Raw genomic sequence first — 20,588 nt, 5'->3', positions numbered from 1 at the left:
GAATTAAATTACAGGGTATCGATGGTGCATTCTTCATAAATTTACATTTAAACTAAAAAGTTCATTTTGCGGTGCAGAGTTTATATATTGTGATCTGCAGAGCGCCACAGGAGGCGTCCAGCCCTCGCTGTCCTGCAGCTGCAGCTCCTCTGATCAGCGGCTCAGGACAACATCCGCCTCGCGCCATGACGCATCCGGGCAGCGCGCGCTGGCACAGCCGCTTCAGCAGCCGCGAGGATGATGAGGGCGAAGAGCAGCGCGTGAAGGAGCCTCGCTGTCTCGTGAAGATGGGTTTACTGCCGTAGGTTTTCGTGTTTGTCCTGAGAAAATCGGACGATGGGAGACCGACACCGGCGGACTCGAACCCTGGGAGGTCTCGCGACCAAGCCGCGGGTCTCCAAAGAGACCAAACTCCGGCTGCGCGTGATGTTCCTGGATGACAGCGAGCGCACGTTCGAGGTGGAGGTAAACACAGATACCTGCAGGTGTTTCAGCCCCGTCACACCTTTCATATATATTTTTATTTGGTTTTTAAAGAAAAATAATGTGTTGAAAATTTAACCAGGATGATTTTTTTTCCTCCCAAATTTAAACCAGCAGTGCCAAAACTAAATGTAACTTTGGGTCAAATTAAGATAATAAATGTTCTCATGAATGTACTAATGAAACTCATTAATTAATAGCTTCTCTGCGTCAGATCAAATGAAATAATCACACTGATGTTAAGTTGAGCAGAAGGATTGATGTTAGTAAATGAATCTGGCTTTCACCAAAGGAATCCTGCGTTATTGCATTTTAACCCTCTCAGGCTCAAATGACTTGCAAAGACTATAAGTAGCACTGAGCTGCTGCAAATCTGAAACTTCTGCCTGGAGAGGGTTAATAAAGAAATTTGCTTGCGTCTTCCATATTTCAATTTATTTCCAGTTATGTATAAAAAAAGAGATTAAATGAAAAATATGAAGAATGTTGCAATTTTTTATCTTAATGAATCAAATCATCAGAATCTATAAAATGATAAATTACTAAAATAATATCTATTGCATTCCTAGTTTTCACAAACCGCATGTTTTGCTGTCGTGATGTTTACACGAGCGAAATTTCCACTCTGAAACCCATTCTTATACACGTACTTAGAAATGATAAAAAATAATAAATAAATAAAACATTAATGTAGATTTTTCTGTTAAATGTTGAATATTAAATGACGTTTGATTAGTTAAGCAACTGGATCATTTAGTGCTCTGTTGCTCTTTGGTCAGCAATGTTGCTCCAACAGCTTGCATTTCGTCTACATAACAATACACTGTAACCGGCAGACATTAACATTTCTTTCCATATCACTCCTTTAAGTTTTAAATAGGGTTATATAAAGCAGAGCTGCCAGATGAGCATTAGCAAAAAATTTGCAAAAAAAAAAGCTTGTGAGGGAATAAAATTAGACATTCAGAAAAGGGGTCAAGTGATTTACTTCCTGAGGTCTTGAAGCCACCTGATGCATGGTTGGCTTTCACCCAGCCCATGCGATGCAGGTCAGGGGATGAGGGCTGGCAGTGTGTATGTTTTTATAACCAGTGACGTCGCCTGCAAGACAGCAGTGCAGTTTTAAGGCCAGACTCTCAGAGTTTGTGTCTGTTTTAGTGCGCAGCTCGCAGTGTTGTGTTTGCAACGTAGCTCCGTTTACCACGACCTCTGGGACGTCAGTACAGTCTTAATAATAGGAGGCGAGCGTGATGAGGGAAGACCGAGCGGCAGAAGAAGAATGGGTGGATGGCGTGAAGTAAAAATAAACAGTGATAAACATAGGTTACGCGTTTGCAACCCGTCTTTGTTTGTCTCGGCTCCAATGTGGCCGACTTCACAACAGACACATTGAATTTACTCTGAGAGAGAAAACCAAGGTGGTTGTTAAGTTAACACAGTACAGCAGCTTCTGCAACTGTATAATAAATGAAATATAATAAATAACCCGAAACAAACTACAAAGCAACAGCTCCCAATGAGCAGCGGACAAAATTAATCAGCTAAATTAAACAACATTAATTAAAAATATGACATGACAAAATTACAAACAAAGCTTTGTATGGAAATGCATATAAAATGTGTTAAAAAATAGTATTTTTAAAGAAAACACACCATTACAGATAGCAACGGTTACTGCTTGCTGTGGTTACCACCAACCATCAACAGCAGCACAACTTTTACAGCAATAAATGTCAGTAAAAATAGCCATTTGACTAACTTAACATCTATAATACTGTTAAAATAAAACCTTGTTACATGTATAAAGATGATAATGAGAGCAGAACAACCATCCAAAAAGTGGGACCGGAGATGCTATTTCTTTTCTATTATTCTAATTACTAATTTGAACTGGAGGAGTTGCAAGGCTACTGCTCCACCAGTTTAACCATAACATTAAACCGTTTTAAATTTCAGCTTAGAATCAGGTTCATGACGTCAGAGACGGTTCTGAGAATCAGCTTTTACCTCAGAGATGTGCATGTCAGACGAGAGGAAACAGGTTTTCTCCTCTGACCCCGATCCCTCAACCTCCAGGGCAAAAACAGAATCAATGATCAGGCAAGATGAAAAGATAAAAAGGCAGATTGACGTAAGGAACGTGAACAAGCTATGTTACATGTATGGGAGATCTTCATATGGATGGAAGATTTTTATTGATTCAGAAACTATTATAGGATTTTTGGAGAATATCAAAAATTAATAAACTTCTTTTATGTCATATTTCTTTTTTTAAAATTATTTTTTTTAAATATACATCTTGTTATCAAAAGTCCACTGGTACTAAATATTGCAAAAATTAAAGCAAAATTATGTCAACATCCAAATGTCAGTAGGATGATTCCATATACAAAAATAAAACATTCTATTGTTAAATCACTTTTATTTTCAACATACAAAACATAAAAACATCTGTACACTTTGGTAAATGGCTGGTAAATGACATAACTTATCAGGAAAACAACCCTGAACTCTTGTTCATCACCACAATATCATAATCAGGCCTTGCTAGCACGCCGCAAGCCGTACTAGCTAACCGCTATGTTGCTGTTGTTTACCCTATTACTGGAACATTTCTATGATTCAAGTAACATTTCATTGGTAAAATCTACTTTATATAAACACCCTGCAAATACAGAGGTATCTTAACAGTTTATGCTTTCTACATTTTCAAAAATAACATGCTTTACTGTAGCTAGCTGCTAACTAGTGTTAAGAATTAAAAGATGAATAACTTGATCTTAGCTCGTTAATTAATTCTTAGTCCCGAATTCCTGTGTCTGTGTAAGTGTGCAGAGAGAAAAGAGCAATCATACGACGTCAGACTTCAGATATTCAGAGTTTTATCCAGAGAAATCAATGCAAGAAGAATGTTACAATAATCATCTCACCTAGAACATCAAAAGTCCAAGACATTACAGAACAGAGACAAAGAACTGAGTAAAAAAGACAGAAGATGCATCCTCCGGGAAAACTCTCACCCAGCACAAAGAGATTCCAACTTCTGCTGTAAACCAAATCATTTTATAGAATGCGTAATCTCATCATTTAAATATATGCATTAGGAGGTGTGTTCTTTTCCTTTGTGTGGGCTGTCTCAATGTTAATTTTATTACCTCCTGCTAAAGAGCCCCAAAAGCAGATATACGGCAAACCCTTCTCGTATCAGCCGCTGTCCAGTTTGATATATGATTGCAGCTGCAGCGCTATCTGTGCCTCAAAATGTTTCCACAAGAAAGTAGTTTGTATTTTTAACCAAGCTTGCACACAATGTAATGCTAAATAATGACTATAAGTTTGGATCTAATAAGTAACTAATTAAAAACATGCTTAAAGAAATATAGTTAATTCTAATATAGATAAAATTATTTATAAAAAGTTTTAAGATCCTAGTGAACTTTTGAACCATGCTCAGGAATTTGTTAATTGCCTGGCATATAGGCTCCTTATCTCAAGAGATCCAAGGAGTCTAGGCCTATGTTTTCTGTTTCTTCTGTCTGATCCTCCTTTTAAGAATTTATCTGCATTTCAGAGATTGAGCCGTTGTTTTTAGTTTCATCTAAATTTATATGAACCTAGAGTGTACTTTAACTTTCTATGTTATATTTTATATGTGTCAAAGCTATCCTGTGCAGTATTGTGCTAACTTAAAATTCTATGTCAACATTCCCCCTTTTGATCTCTTTAAAAAAGAGATCACCTAAAGTATGACCATACTTACCTGGGAGCAAACACATAAGGATTTAACAGAAAGATTAACATTCCCCGACAAACAAAACCCCAAAAAATAAGACTTGATCCCCCAGTCACATCAAAAAGAAGAAAAACATACATCACAGAACATCAATACAAAATCACAAAAACACAAAAACTTCCTGTCACCTAAAAGCAGTAAAAAACATTCAACTATGCACTAAAATAACAACAGTAAAAACAATAACAGTAAAACAACAACATGAAAAACACAACAATGCTGTGAAGAGAAAAATAACACCAATACATACAGTCACACACTTATATTAAACAATAATGTCATTACTTCTTTATGTTGCTTCGTGTCCATCGATTGTTCCTGAAAGATATAAAATCTTTGGTGAAGAAAAATTAAAAAACTGGAGAAAAAATAGGAAGAAATGTTCGCAACAGTTCGCAAGAGTTCGCAATAATCAGCAACTCCTTTCTTCTTGATCCCGACAGTTTTAGCAGGCGTCCATCCTGAATAAGCGAAGCTCACTGAATATTGGATTATTATGCCAACACCGTGAGTGTAATGGAGGGATTTCATCCTCTCATTCAATCAGAGAAAACCCAAAAAGGATTATTATGCCTGTTTTGGGCCTCAAAACGTTGAACTCCAGGAACCAGAACCTATAGCAGGAATAAATCTGCTATCCTTCTGGCCCAGAGTGTTGCTCCTCCTCTGGGTCTCATGTGAAGTGAAGATCCTCTGCTGGCCCCATCAGAACCAGGTCTCTCATCCACCGTCAGTCGGAGCGGCTCGGACGTCCTCTCCATGACTTGGTAGAGCTCAGTGAAGCAGGATTCAGACCACTGCCGTTTTGATGACCTTCAGCCTCACCCAGGTGTATCCTGATGCAGATCTCTTCTCCGACCTCTCCTGTGACCCCTGGTACTCCACAAACTCCGCTGCTATTAACTGTAACTCATCAAAAAATCTTTTATGAAATAAATGTACAGGGTTACCTGTCCATCTGGGAGTTCTGATGGCTGGCCCTGGAAATCTTCTTCTGATCTCATGCTCGTACGAAGAGAAAAGCCCTGTAAATTTATTAATGGACATCCTAACAGACAACAAAGCAACAGGCAATATAACAGGCACTGCAACTACCCCATTAAAATTTTGTCTGTGCACAGATTTTAGCCAATTTTGTATTTTGTTCCATTCAATCCCCACGTTTGCCTGCAACTTATGGATAATAAATTGTACCAAAAATAAAATGATTCAAACCCAGGATTTTGTTCCACTTCCTGGAGATCCTGATACCTGAAATGTAGCATCAACCTACCTCATTAGTTCCTGGAATCCATCACTGGAATCTAATAAGTAATCAAATCCTTGTGACAGTTAATTGTACTCCTTGTATATAAAAAAAAATCCTGAGAAATGGTTTCAAAACACCTCAATACCTACCTGTGAAAACCTACCTCATTAGTTCCCTGTGTTACCTGGAAAAACATTAATTCTAATATTTTCGGGGAGAATCACCTTATCAACCTGACCTGTGACGGTTTCTCTTATGACTCGGGCCACCACACCCAAAAATGATGGGCCAAGGCCAGAGATTACTATAGTGACATTTATTTTCTATCTGTTCAGTGTATCAAAAAAAATTAATCAATTAAGCACTTCCTTCTAACTCAAATAAACTATTAAAGTATAATACAAGAACATAATAAATAAAGTTGTAATTAAAATTAATCAATTAAGCACTTCCTTCTAACTCAAACTATTAAAGTATAATACAAGAATATAATAAATAAAGTTGTAATTAAAATTAATCAATTAAGCACTTCCTTCTAACTCAAACTATTAAAGTATAATACAAGAATATAATAAATAAAGTTGTAATTAAAATACACTCCAAAAGAAATCCTGGGAAAATGTCTGACTGAAAATAGATTTGAAAGAATGCCAACCAAGAAACACACATGTGCACCCATAATGAACCGTCTCCGTTTAAGCTGCAAAAATAAGTTATTGATTGTGCATATTTTTGTATATGTGCGGCTGTATGGCACATACTCTTTAATTAGATGTCATCTCATGATGGCTCTGCTTGCCTTCCACATAGATAGTTCTTCTGGCAAAAACTCTTTTGATGTTGAATGATTTTACCAAGTGGTTCTGTTCCACCTATTCAATCGTAATACTTACCATTTACAAACTTTTATAGCTAAGCATCAACGGTCCTTGCATGAATCACCACAGAAGCAATGCTTTCTGCAGCTCTCTCATTTCAATCTCATGTTTTACTGGAGAATTATCTGCTCTCCCCCTTTTTCTGAAACAGAACTGCAAAGAACATCAGTTATGTTATAGAAAAATCCAAATTAAATGGCAAATTATAATGAGGTATAGCCAAATATGCAGCAGCAGATAGCAGGAGATCATCAACATACTAAACCAAAATCACATCTACTGAAAAATACACAACTAGCCAAGTACCATTACAAAACCCAATTAAACATTCCTAAATACAAAAAACCTCTGTGGCAGAAGTACATACCACGGATATTCACCTTGTGTAAGGGAAGAAAACACATCTCTACAACCCTGGCAAGAGAAAAAAATAATAAAACACTATCAAAATCAACATAAAAATATAAGTCAGAGAGGAACCTAAAAGTACTGACCGGCACTACAAGGTTAACAAAGTCAAAACAGTCTTCTACAAATCATGTGTCCTGCCAGTTGTCCTATCTTCCTGTCTCCAGAAATTGCTGTAAATCAAATGGGAGGAGAGGTTGTAAAACCAAATGTGATTGGTGTGATGTCAAACAGACCGTGATAACCAGGGAGCAAAAGACGTCCCAAAACCAGTGTTTACCCAGACAATTCTTGTTTGTTATATTTATACGTGTCAGTCGATGGAGAGAAAAATAGAGGAGGAGAAAACTATAATGTTCAAATTCAAAACATATAAAAGGCATTTTACCACACCATCTAAGTCCTGAACTGTACTGCTGTGTTACAGAACCAAAGAAACATGTGTTACTGCTTCGTCCTGCATGTTAAACCAATTGTACCACAATCAGACAAACTGCGGCAGCAACACTCTCTGGTGCCACAAAATAAACCTGAGAAACCACTGTCCAGCCCCTGCCAACTACATGTTCCCTCAATTGCTCCTGATACCATTCAGACTGGTTATATCCTAAAAACAGAATGACATGAGACAGGTCAGACTTCTGCCCGTAGGTGTAAGTGCCTGGGTCGAGGGTTCCAGAAGGGTGTTCCTCCAGCGGCTGCAGCAAAAACAGTTCAGCAGTGCAAGCCGCAGAATATACAGTCACAGCAGAATGCATGTCGAAGGCATCACAGTGTTCATAGAGGTGGCTCCAGCATCCACCAAAAATGACAACAAATGTCCAGTTACTCTCAAGCTGATCAGGAGTTCTCCCATCAATCCCTCCTCCACAAGTCTCTGTGGGGTGTGTTCATAAACTGAACTGTGAGGTCAAAGTCCACCATGTCCTGAGACCATTGCAGCATGTGGGGGTGTGCAGGAAGCAGGACACACAACACATCGTCTTTCAGCAGATGATGACGGCCCATGGGGACACTGCAGAGCTCAATGTCCCTCCTCGCCAAGGCAATGACAAGTGTTGAAGCGCACACTCGTCCTCCATCCACCCCTTTACCTGACACCTGACCATCCGGGCATCTGCCTGCGACTGCCATGCCAACCTGAAACTGCAGTCTGCCAATTCGGAGCCAAGTACATACGGGGACCAGAGCGTGTGGCAACAGCCTGAGTGAAAAATAGACAGTTTAAGAGCAGCAGCCACCATGGCCACACCCACAAGTGATATTTTTTGTTTATGCACTGAATACCAAGCATCCACTAACTGGAGCTGAAGCAATCGCTAGTGAAGTCCCCCTTTTCCACCCAGTTACTCTCCATAGACTGAAACATATGCAAATTGTGCAACAAATTATTCCCCATTAATCAGCATCACCACCAGTCAAATCTGAATTTTTTTGTTATCAAATATAGACACGGAGGGAGGAACAACAGGCAGCACATCCAGTCGAGAATGCTCCTACAAATTATAATAAAAATATAGTTTATAGTTTCTCAGAAAAAACATTATGCCTTCCACAACTCTATGGCCTCATATAAAAACATATAGGGATGTATGTAAATGTCCTACAAAAATTTAGAAATAACACCCGGAGCGGCAAAAGAGAAAATAAATTCCCCAGGTCCGCATCCAAAACAGCCAAAACTAAGTAAAAATGTGTGTGGTCAGGGAAAAAAAACGGAAGGTTTAGCGCTTAATGCAAAATCATAAAAATTTAGTTGAAAGCGTCCAACCTACAAATCTGAAATTCCCCCAAATCAAATTTAAATCCCTCATAAATAAATAAAAGACATTAATCCACAACACAGCACCAGTATTAAAGTCCAAAAAGACAACTTTCCTATTTGAACGGAACAACACCAAAAACAAAGTTTCACATTTGTTCTCCAGAGGTGTGACTGATAATCAGTGTGACAAAGGACACATCTAAGAAACGGACAGCCTAATAGTCTGACAGCCAAGAGTCTAATATTTTAGTCATTATACAATTACTTTTATTTGTTTCTCATTCATTAGATTTGCAATATGACACCGCACCAGACTATGACGTGTGAAACTAGGCCCTGCGAAACAAGACCACCCACTAATTTAACTTCCCAATGTTTGTGCACAGATGCTGAAAGCTGCTTCCCTCTCTTGGTTCTGGCTCTGCAAAATCAGAACCAGAACCAGAACCATAGTCTGGAAAGTTGATACAACAACAGCAGATCTTCAGATGTATTGTGGTGCTAAACCGGTCAGTGATATGTAAACTAACAACAGTGTTGTAAAATATATTCTTTGAGCCACAGGGAGCCAGTGAAGGGATTTTAATACTGGTGTAATGTAATCCAATCCTATCCACAGACAATCACACCTCCCTTTTTTTTTTTTTTCTGTTAAGAGGCGGAACTAGGCAAAACACTTGTAATCCGATCTATACAAATCAACAGGCTTAATTCTAATCACCATAGAAAAGCTACCAACAACACATTTACTTAGCAAACATTTATGCAGGAGAGAGAAAAAAACAAAAAACAAAAAATGACCCTGCAAACTGGTTCTACCTGTAAACTCTAATCAACAACCAAAATAGAGGCCAGCACTGCAGAGAATGGAGTAGACTGAGGTGCGACAAAACCTCAGACACTGCTTTTAATTTAGCATTATTACTACAACTCACCGGTTCCCCATAAAAAGTCCCAGATAACAATCATTGTATAAAGAAGTGTTCAATGCCTGGCCAACTCACCAAAACGGGTCCACAACTTTCTTTCCTGAGTCGCCTCCTGTAAACTCACAGACGCAGCTGTCCAGGGAAAAATTAGCCTGCAGTTGTTTCTGCAGACACAGTGTGTTTACAACCACCGACCTGCCTACGTGTAACAGACAATCAAAATGAAAATATCACTTCATTGACGAACTACATCTGCCATGAGAACTGTAAAGCGAGCCGGAGTCACATCAAACGTAACAAGCCAACTGCTGAATTAAATGCTAATGTAGCTCCGTAGATGCGCCTGTACTATAAGCCACAAGACAGAGGCAGACTAACAAGCTAACACGTTATTATTAAAATCAACCGCCATATAAGCACATAGCATGATAAAATTTATATCATCAGTATTATTAATATTAGATAGTAGTATTCTTATAATTAGTTCTCAAATAGTATATAAGCACAAACCGCGGCAAAAATAACACAACACTCACTCAGCAGCTGCAAACGGCGTCTCCCATACAGACAATAACATACAGAGAGCCGTAAAACACACACAGACAACGGCGAAACTCACACGACCACCGCACAACGAACACACAGACAAACAACGGCTCAGTCACTCCGACACACAAACAGATAACGTACTGACATAAACACAAAGACAAAAACACAAAGACACGAAGACACGCCGGCGAAACAACACAAACAGACAAAAAACAGCGAAAACACACAGGAAAAAATCAAAATAACGTCAACACACAGAGACAAACGAGGAAATTAAGAAAGATAAGAAAGCAAAAGGAAAGTCCCTATTGTTATCGATAACAGAAGAGTTTAATTCTTTGGGGCCCCAATGTCTCTTGCACTTCACTGCACATCACTTTCATTTTCAGCACTAGTTGCTGCGGAAGGAGACCGTCTCCCAATTTAGCATAAGTCCTTTCAAGCTCGGGCAATAGCTTAAGTGATTCAACTTTTAAATCTGAAGGTCCTTTCGATCCAGAACAAAACTGGAACGTGGTGATACAACCGTAGCCAATTCTCATAAGCCCTGCGAATAATCAGCTGCTTTCGGAGCGAACCAAAACTCCAAGGTCGATTCAAACCTTTTCCTATCTCACACCCCAACTCACAGGCTCCGTTAGAGTGTAGTAAAATCTCAGGTCGAGCCAACCTAGCTAAATCCACACTCCGTCGAGTGTGGTTGAGGCGCGCCACTGCCAACTACGGGTGTGTAACCAGCTTATCTAATGGTTCAGTAGAATAAGAAGAAACAAAACAACACAAAGAGATCACACACTAACCAAGATCAGTCCGCGGGGATAGCCGCGCTGCAGATCACTCCGCAACGTTCCAGCTGCGCTCCACAGGCTAACACAAACAAACAAGTCTCCACTGCAACACACACAGAGACACAGAGAAAAAGGACCGGACGAAGCCCCCAATTGTTAAGAATTAAAAGATGAATAACTTGATCTTAGCTCGTTAATTAATTCTTAGTCCCGAATTCCTGTGTCTGTGTAAGTGTGCAGAGAGAAAAGAGCAATCATACGACGTCAGACTTCAGATATTCAGAGTTTTATCCAGAGAAAATCAATGCAAGAAGAATGTTACAATAATCATCTCACCTAGAACATCAAAAGTCCAAGACATTACAGAACAGAGACAAAGAACTGAGTAAAAAAGACAGAAGATGCATCCTCCGGGAAAACTCTCACCCAGCACAAAGAGATTCCAACTTCTGCTGTAAACCAAATCATTTTATAGAATGCGTAATCTCATCATTTAAATATATGCATTAGGAGGTGTGTTCTTTTCCTTTGTGTGGGCTGTCTCAATGTTAATTTTATTACCTCCTGCTAAAGAGCCCCAAAAGCAGATATACGGCAAACCCTTCTCGTATCAGCCGCTGTCCAGTTTGATATATGATTGCAGCTGCAGCGCTATCTGTGCCTCAAAATGTTTCCACAAGAAAGTAGTTTGTATTTTTAACCAAGCTTGCACACAATGTAATGCTAAATAATGACTATAAGTTTGGATCTAATAAGTAACTAATTAAAAACATGCTTAAAGAAATATAGTTAATTCTAATATAGATAAAATTATTTATAAAAAGTTTTAAGATCCTAGTGAACTTTTGAACCATGCTCAGGAATTTGTTTAATTGCCTGGCATATAGGCTCCTTATCTCAAGAGATCCAAGGAGTCTAGGCCTATGTTTTCTGTTTCTTCTGTCTGATCCTCCTTTTAAGAATTTATCTGCATTTCAGAGATTGAGCCGTTGTTTTTAGTTTCATCTAAATTTATATGAACCTAGAGTGTACTTTAACTTTCTATGTTATATTTTATATGTGTCAAAGCTATCCTGTGCAGTATTGTGCTAACTTAAAATTCTATGTCAACACTAGCTAAAGAAAAAATAAACTAAAACTGGTTTGGTCTTGCTGAATTTAGCAAAGTTTAATAAATGGACATGCCCAATTTGTTGTTGGTAACATTTCACTGGATGTTCAAAAGAAACTAGGCTAAAGTAAAGTACTTTTTATTGCGCCTAGCATTTTCCCATTGAAGATATAACATTTGTTTGAAAATTTCATGCTTAAAAATGACAAAAGTTGTCCATCTATGTCAGCTCCATTAGCATAAAATTATCACACAGCTTGTACAACCCATCTCAACTGGGCAGCAGATTTGAGGAGAAAATTGTCAAAATCTATTTTATTGTTTTCCATGAGTAAAACCTGAGAGTACAGATTAGCCAATGCTCTTCAGACGATTTCCCATCTTACACTTCATGTAATGTTGTTCCTGTCACCAACTGCTCTGAGGATGGTCATTTGTTTCCAGTAATCATCACTTTGTCCTCTGATCTCTCTATAATCGGCAGCAACTCTTCCTCTTCCTCCTCCTCCAAGACAAGTTAATGAAGGTCTTCCAGTGAGCCACTCTGCAGAATTAAACACCATGCAGCAGCCAGAGAAAACTAAAATAAACCTGTGCTGCTGGAGAAAGTGAACAATGCACAAACATTGCCTTTTACTTGGGCAAAAGATAGATGTGCAGATATAACACAAGCAGAAAAAAATTATCTAAAAAGTTAAACTGAACCATGAAGAGTCTATTTTTTGGCTGAAAAGGTGCCATCCAGGTTAAAACTGGAGTTAATGTGATAACTAAAATCTGCACAAAATATTGTCACAACATTAATTATAACTGTTAAAAATGTAATATGGCAAAATTACAAACAAAGCCCTGTACATAATCACTAAAAAATATATTTTTGGATATAGTGCTTTAAAGACATCACAGTTCTCTACAAAACTGTCAAAACTAAATGAAACAATCAGAACAAGTATCAGAAAACAGACTAAAATGACAATCACACCAGTAACATTTTAAATTGATCTTAGCCCTTTATTTTTGATAAAATATTGTTTTTCCAGCTATCATTGATTTACACTGTTTTCGATATTTTATATCATTTATCATAAGAATTTTGACTCATCGTTTTGATAAATTTATATTAATGATGTTTTTAAAAACAAAACTATTCATATTGTCTGTAAATTAACTGTGCTACAAAAAAGTTAGAAACCCTAATCATGGCTTAAGGCTTGATAATTAAAGTAATTAAGTGCTGGTATATTTCACCAAAAGTCCCATGAGGATCTCCAGATTTAAAAACTTCTCAATTATGAGAAGGCCCAATTATTCAAATCCTCTCCAACACTCATTTTAATGTCTGCTCTTCTTTCAACAGCAGAATGTGTTAGGTGGAGATTTTTTCAACAAAGTTTGTGGATATCTGAAGTTACTTGAGAAGGAGTACTTTGGACTGGAGTTCAGACACCACAGTGGCCATTATGTAAGAAACAAAGAAATAACATGGACACAAACGTTTTAGACGCTGTTGAGTCTCTGAATAAGTTTCTGTTGCAGGTTTGGTTGGAACTGCTAAAACCCTTATTCAAACAGATTACATGTAAGTTATCTTCTCTTCATGTTTGAGACCACTGGGGGCTTTATAGCCAATTTTAGCCCTTCAGGAACATAAAATGAACTAGACATCCAGTTTCTGCTAAAATCAAAAGCAGATTGTGACGTTTTAGAGAAAATACATTTTAAGGCATTTGTGTTGTTAATTTTATAGTCAAATTCCACAAGAAATATGACGAGAAAGAGTTGTGAACAGCTTTTTTTTCCTAAAGTAGCTAACTAGCATGCTAACAATGTGGCTAGCTTGTAGCATGTCATTTCAGTTGTTGACAAAATCATTTTATACAAAATCCTGGGAAGAAATATCAAGTGCGAGGTTACAAATAAGTAAACAAATAATTTTAATAATATTTTTGATAATTTTAGTGTTTTTGGGGGTTTTTTTGTTCTCCATAGCGCTAGCTAGCCAAAACCACAGAGTTAGCTTCTAACCTTTGACCACACACAATATGGTTGAGTAATAAAAAAATAAGAATTTTGTTTGTATTAGTAATGCTTGTTCTTTTGAAAAGCAATGTTAGCAAAATAATACCTGTTCTCTCTCTTTTTTGCCATTTCTCAGACACCAATGACTTATTCTTTAGGTTTATAGTCAAGTTCTTCCCACCAGACCCTGGGCAACTAAAGAGAGGCCTTACCAGGTAAAGTTTGAATCAACAGGCAATTAAAATTAGGAACATTAGAAGTAATTCAACCTTCTTACATAGCTATGAGTCAGGTTATGGCTCCTTCTCCACTGTATTAATATACTGTACGTGTGTGAGGTCTTGTTTATGCTAGCAAGCACTTTACAAACAACATCCACACTAACAGTGATTAAATTCAAAATGCAGCTCCCACCCTGGTTAACTGCTTTGTATGCGCAGGTATCTTTTTGCCTTACAGATAAAACAGGATTTGTCCAACGGTAGTCTGACATGTAATGACAACAGCGCCGCCCTGCTGGTTTCACATATACTACAATGTAAGTATGAAAAACACAAACTGAAGCAAACTTTAAACTTTATGAGCATGTTTTGAATGGATTGAAGAGAAATAGAAGAGTATCTCTGTCTTGCAGCAGAAATAGGGGATTATAATGAGGAGCTGGATTATCAGCACCTGGAGATGAAGCACTACGTCCCTAACCAAGAGTATCTGGACCACAAAATAGTCAAGCTTCATAAAAGACACAGGTATAAAGAAACAGGACATCAATCTACTCTAAAATCAAATATTCCTGGACAAAATCATTTCTAAAAAGTGGTAACGCATCATACTGATATTATGCCTGAAATCAGATTAAAAGATTAATCAACTGGAGAATACAGTGTCAAAAAAGCCCATCAGAGCAGTGACTATGCCAAAATTGTACAAAAAAAAATTAATTTTGCACTTAAAATAAACTCTTTTTATACCCAGAGCTCCTCAAGTTGCATAGTTTTATCTTCACCCAGATTAAACTCTGTAAAAAAAATAAAAATCCAATTAAGCCTTTTTTGCTGACTAATCAGTTAATCCAAAAAATACTAAACAGATCCACCTTCACTGTATTGATGCTAAATTAAATATAAAGGGGAGAGCTTTTCAAATTAAAAGTAATTTTTTTCAACAGCAGATGCATCCTTTGCTATAAATGGTCATTCTGTTATTGCATTCAGGCAAAAATGCAAAAAAAAATATTTTGAAAATTATTTTAAAAAATTTAAGTTCAAAATAAAATGTTTGAATTTCTAATATAATGTGTGTTTTTTGTTTAGAGGAGTCTCTCCAGCAGACTCGGACATCCAGCTACTGGAGGTGGCGAGGAAGCTGGACATGTACGGCATCCGGCCGCACGCCGCCAACGACGGGGAGGGAATGAGGATCAACCTGGCCGTCACACACTCTGGAGTCCTGGTCTTTCAGGTATATTTCAACTGAATTTCAATTTTAAAATATTTCAACATTCAATGCAACTACTATTATTCTATCTCGATATGAAGAAGAATTGTTTAATATCTTGCAAAGTAAGCAGTTGATTGAATTACTTAGTGCCACATCAGGTCAGCATAGACTTTAAAATATTTGATAATTACCAATAAATCGCAAGACTTTGAAAAAGTTTTTATATTCATGGAAGTTTTAATATTGTGTGAGATTGCAATCTATTGATCTTAAAATAACTTCAAATGATATTAAAACATCTTTCATCAAAAATTGATATTGTGTAGTTATGGAGACATTTGTTTTTTATATTTTGCAGGGAAACACCAAAATCAACACATTCAGCTGGGCAAAGATCCGCAAACTGAGCTTCAAACGCAAACATTTCCTCATTAAACTTCACGATAAAGTTGGGGTGAGAACTTTCTGTATGTTTGATTTTTCTAATCCTTTCCCGGTTATGATTGTTTTCAGGAAGACCTTAATTTATGCTAATTTCTTTAAAAATGAGATTAGCATAATTTCACTTTGTGAAAGTGATGTGGTAGCTGTGAAGACTACAGATTAAAATTAGTGAGAAGACAGCGTGTTGGAGAGCAATGTTTGGATTAAGTAGCTGCATTTAGATTAAGATTATAAATTATTAAAATAAATTTACTTAATAAAAACATGACAGTTTTTGTGCCAGTATGAGCAGAGATTTTTTGGCTGCATCAAAATGAATATATTTTGCAAAACATTTTTTGCGTCACTCAAGTCATATGATCAACACATGGATGTTACTACTGGCAGAAACGACAAAGAAGAAGACAGGATGTAGTTGGAGGCTGATGGTGTGTCATTTTTTAAATGACTTATCGTGTGAGCAAACTGTTTAACATGTGATTTTAGTTTAATTCCTTATTTAATGAAACTCTGCAATTGCAAAATTGTGTTTTTTTTTTTACATTCAGAGTTATGACAGCTAGTTTTGCACAAAAAACTAAACCAAAATTACTTGATGAGATTTTGCTTGCTGCACATCAGTCCTAGTGTTGACTGATTGTTGGCTACTACGACTATCAAACTACTATCATGTAATGGCATTAAGCCATTACATGCTGGATGTTTTGGATGTTTGCAGTTCTTCCTTAGAGTCAACTTCCTAGATGCTGAAAACGTCATGGAACAACAGTCCAGGTGGTACAAATTATAAATAATAAAATCAACTAGAATCTTGATAAAATATTTTTGAGGAATTTCAGATTTAAAATAGCTATATAATGATTGATTTATCAGCCTGAGCAGAATATTAAGCAATGTTTCCCGTCCATCCAGGCTTCGTGTAAGGACACGCTGGAGTTCGCCATGGCGAGCCGTGATGTTTGTAAATCGTTCTGGAAGATGTGTGTGGAGTATCACGCTTTCTTCAAGCTGGCAGAGGAACCGAAGCCCATTCATAAAACCCTGCTGTCCTGCAAAGGCTCCAGATTCAGATACAGGTTCTTCAAACTCTGAACTCCATCTGAGGTGTAACTGATTGTGACTAATAAAAGTTTTTTTCTTTTTTTGCTACGCGTCAGTGGGAGAACCCAGAAACAGCTGCTGGAATGTATGGGATCCGGAGAAAAGAAACCGTCACGCTTTGAAAGGTGACAATCAATCAGGAAAACTATAAATATCATACATATTCATAAATTTTCCTCAAAAGAAATATTTTCTTTTTCATTTCTTAATGCTAAATTTGAAATTTGGATGATTCTTCTCCATAAAAGCAATACAAAAACATTTGTATAGTAACTTAAAAAAGCTGATTTATAAAAGAAATTAATGTCAGCATTTTATATGATAGTGAAGAAACAGGGATTCTTTTTTTTTAAATCACTGAAACCTTTTGTTTTTTGTTGAATGCCCAGAACCCGCGGTCAGTCGGACTACGACCCCAGACAGTGTCGATCTTCTCCGGATCTCCTCACTGACGTTTCTAAAGAGGTGACCTGACTTTAATCTTTATTATATCACAATTTTATAAGATAAACAGCAACCTTAGGATTAAAATGATGAACAAAAAGTTAAAGAAATAAAAGACATTCTACATTCACACAGCAGGTCTTGATGCTTAACAGATTTTTTTAGCTTGTTTTGGGTCAGTTAATCCTTAACATTGATGAAAAAGTTCTAGTGGCATTAGCAGATTATTTGTCTTTGTGAAAGTGAAATAATCTGTTATTTATTAGTTACTTAAAATAACTAATAAGTGGGTATAAAGTTCAGTTAAGTTGTGTTTTGCCCCCCAGGTATACGAACAGACGCGCCCGTTTCCTCGGACCAGTCGTGCTCTGGCGGTTCACAGTAACGATGAAATGGACGTCCGGCGGCGAGGCCTAAATAACGCCAACCTGAGCGAGGGAGGGGCTAAACGCAGCCAATCATCTGGCGAGGTCAATCAGAGGCCACACTCCTTCGCTCAAGTCACCCCGCTCTCTCCGTCGCCGCACCAGTCGACCCCTTCCCCGAAGTTCAGATCGTCCTCCGTGTCTTTAACGGAGGAGACGAGGGCGCATCGACAAGCTCAAAGGCTAGCGGGGGTCTATGCCAACCGCTCCCGACGCCGGCCGAACCCGCAGCCACACCCAGACGCCGCTCAGCAGCTGGTTCTCCTTTACCCCAACTCCCCCGCTTACCAGTACCACCCCGTCCTGCCTTCATTTCCCTTCGTTGCGCCCTCGCCTCTAAACCGACACCACTACTTGTCGGACTATGTCACCATTTCCTCACTGGAGCGTTTCCCACATGTAGCGAGGCGGGACTATGTGCCAATGGACCCCGGCGTTTCGCGGGCCGCTTTCTACCCCTTAGCCCACGAGTCGCCATCCGTATCGCCAATTAGGAGGAACTTTCGCCCATGTGGATCCGGGGGTCTTGGACTGGCACGGGTCTACCAAACAGGAAGCAATGGAGGGAGGCTATTGGGTGTTGGACACACGGAGGCGGGGCATTACAGTGACGACTCCAACTTCTTGCCTGGGTTACCTCGCCGTGTTGCCAGCCAACCGGATGTTAAGTTTCATTTATCCAGGAGCGCAAACCCGGCCTTTAATCCCGCCTCCGAGTTCAGACCCCTGGGTTACTATCCTCACCTTTCACGGCCCTCCAGACCCACTTACCTCCCGCTCAACTCTTCGCCGCTGCCTGATCGGCCCGCCTCCATGTGCATGATCGGCGGTGCCGCAGGAAACTACAGCGACTCCGATCCGGAGGTTTTCTACCCGTACTACTGCCCGCCTCATCAGCTGGGGAAGATGGTGGGGTCCGCCGGGTTGGCCAGGATGAGGTTTTCCTCTGGAAGTCTTCAGCTGGACGAGGAGGATGAAGAGGAGGAAGACGGTGTTGCTAAAAACGAATCCAAGGTTGAGGTTGAGCAGGTCAAGAAAAAGACCAGCGAAGGAGAGAAGGCAAAATCCCAAGCAAAGGTCACGCAAGTCTCTCTCTGAAATGAGAGAAAGATGAGATCCAAGTCTCACCCTGCAGGTTTCATTTCAACACATATCAACTGTGGATTGTAGAGAAGATGCTAGCTGCACTTCCATTAACCATGGAATTGCACAAATTGAAATTATGAAAATAAATTTGCTTGCAAATTTAAAAAAACACAATTTTCAATAAAACATTTTGCGGTAGGCTGAGGGGGTTTTCATCAAAACGGTTTTCACATCATGAGTCACATGATCAACAGCTTCCTGTTACTACTGCCAGAAATGACAAAGACGACGACAGGCAGAGTTGGACAGCAACTAGTTGCATTTATTCAATTACATTTACTGGAGTAACTTTTTTTTAAATTTACTTTTAGGGATATTTTTACTGGACTGTGCTGTTACATGAGTAATTTCATTTTTATATGTTTTAAAGATTCACCAGACACACACCTGCAGGTTTTATTAGTTTCATAAAGTTTTTTTATTGAAAGAAACTGATTTGACAAAAAAAAAATCTGATTTTTTTGTTGCTTTTATGAAATATTGTTTTAGTTCATCTGTTGACAATTTTTTTAATATTAAATGATTGATAATTTGATCAATTACTCAGTACTTGAGTAAACTTTTACCATTTTTTTTAACCATTTAATAATTTCTAGGACAGCTTGAGTAAAAATTTCGTTGAAGCAGCGCTACTCTTTCTTGAGTCTCATCTGTCCAGGAAGCATTATTCTTCGTGGTTTGTAGTTTGTTACTTTTGGGACAACCTTTAGCATCTTGAGCTCTCGCATCGTCGCAAAATCCATAAAAAGTTGAGTGTCACGTTGAATCCGTTGCCCTTCTGTAAAATGGCCGACTATAATTATTTTTATTTTAGCATTAGCAGAATGTAGACAAAGATTTACGCTCATTTGTAATGGAAACGCAGCTAATAAATGTGATAAATGTTAAGGTGGAAATAAAATGCATTGTTGCCTTGTTTAGTGACACTTAGACACGACTGGTGTTTAGTAAATGTTTGATTCAATATATTCAATAATTAAGCAAAGGCTTGAGTTTTAATGTTATTTCTTTTGTTCACATCAGTGTTGATTACAGTTGTGATGAATCTTCATTCAAGATCAAATTATCTAACATCAGTTTATAAAAATATAAAGTGAGAATCTGGAGACAAATTAAAGTTAACTATCTATGCTGCAGCAGTCTGATGGTTCTCTTCAGACTGTATTGATCTCTGTGTATTTAAGCTGTTTTTGCAACATGAGGTAGAATCCCAAAGTTTAAACTTTGGGATTATTTAGATGTTTTAAAACATCTAAATAATTTTATTTTTTAATTTGCTTGGCAATGAATTAAACTTGCTAAATTTTAACGAAACAAAGTGGCAATTCTTATCTTTACATAAAGTGGATATGTCACATGGTTTTAGGGATTTTTCTTTTATTTGAACTTTCTGTCTCAGAGACAAGAACAACATCTAATGACCAAGATTAATAAAGGAATAAGAGAGATTAACCAGGGTGATTTTTAAAACTCCAAGTGAATAATTATTTCTTCATTAACATCATTTCTGTGATCCCCACATGGTATTTTTTTAAAAATAATTTATGCGTCTCAAAAATGGATGCCTACTTGTTATAAAAATGCCTGTTATTCTATATTATATTATATTTTTGTAT

At 37.9% G+C, this 20,588-nt stretch overlaps 1 protein-coding gene across 1 annotated transcript; it reads left to right on the top strand.

Annotated features, from left to right (window-relative positions):
* The first annotated feature begins 336 nt into the window (after positions 1 to 336).
* Positions 337 to 18,949, top strand: LOC129379882 (FERM domain-containing protein 7). The gene is made up of 12 exons (XM_055060819.1): positions 337 to 465; positions 13,311 to 13,415; positions 13,490 to 13,532; positions 14,109 to 14,187; positions 14,413 to 14,510; positions 14,607 to 14,721; positions 15,286 to 15,433; positions 15,771 to 15,866; positions 16,769 to 16,932; positions 17,014 to 17,082; positions 17,347 to 17,422; positions 17,728 to 18,949. Exons 1-12 carry the CDS (start codon positions 337 to 339, stop codon positions 18,922 to 18,924), a joined length of 2,319 nt encoding a protein of 772 aa, XP_054916794.1. The 3' UTR covers positions 18,925 to 18,949.
* Positions 18,950 to 20,588: the final 1,639 nt, after the last annotated feature.

This window comes from Poeciliopsis prolifica, unplaced genomic scaffold (genome assembly GCF_027474105.1).
Source record: "Poeciliopsis prolifica strain line A6 unplaced genomic scaffold, Auburn_PproV2 SCAFFOLD062, whole genome shotgun sequence".
Taxonomy (NCBI): Eukaryota; Metazoa; Chordata; class Actinopteri; order Cyprinodontiformes; family Poeciliidae; genus Poeciliopsis; species Poeciliopsis prolifica.
This window is presented reverse-complemented; position numbering and strand designations above follow the sequence as displayed.

Coding starts and splice junctions, on each gene's coding strand:
- LOC129379882 (XM_055060819.1), top strand. CDS start 337: ATGGGAGACCGACACCGGCGGACTCGAACCCTGGGAGGTCTCGCGACC. Junction 13,416..13,489: donor GACACCACAGTGGCCATTAT/GTAAGAAACAAA, acceptor TTTCTGTTGCAG/GTTTGGTTGGAACTGCTAAA. Junction 17,083..17,346: donor AAACCGTCACGCTTTGAAAG/GTGACAATCAAT, acceptor TTGAATGCCCAG/AACCCGCGGTCAGTCGGACT.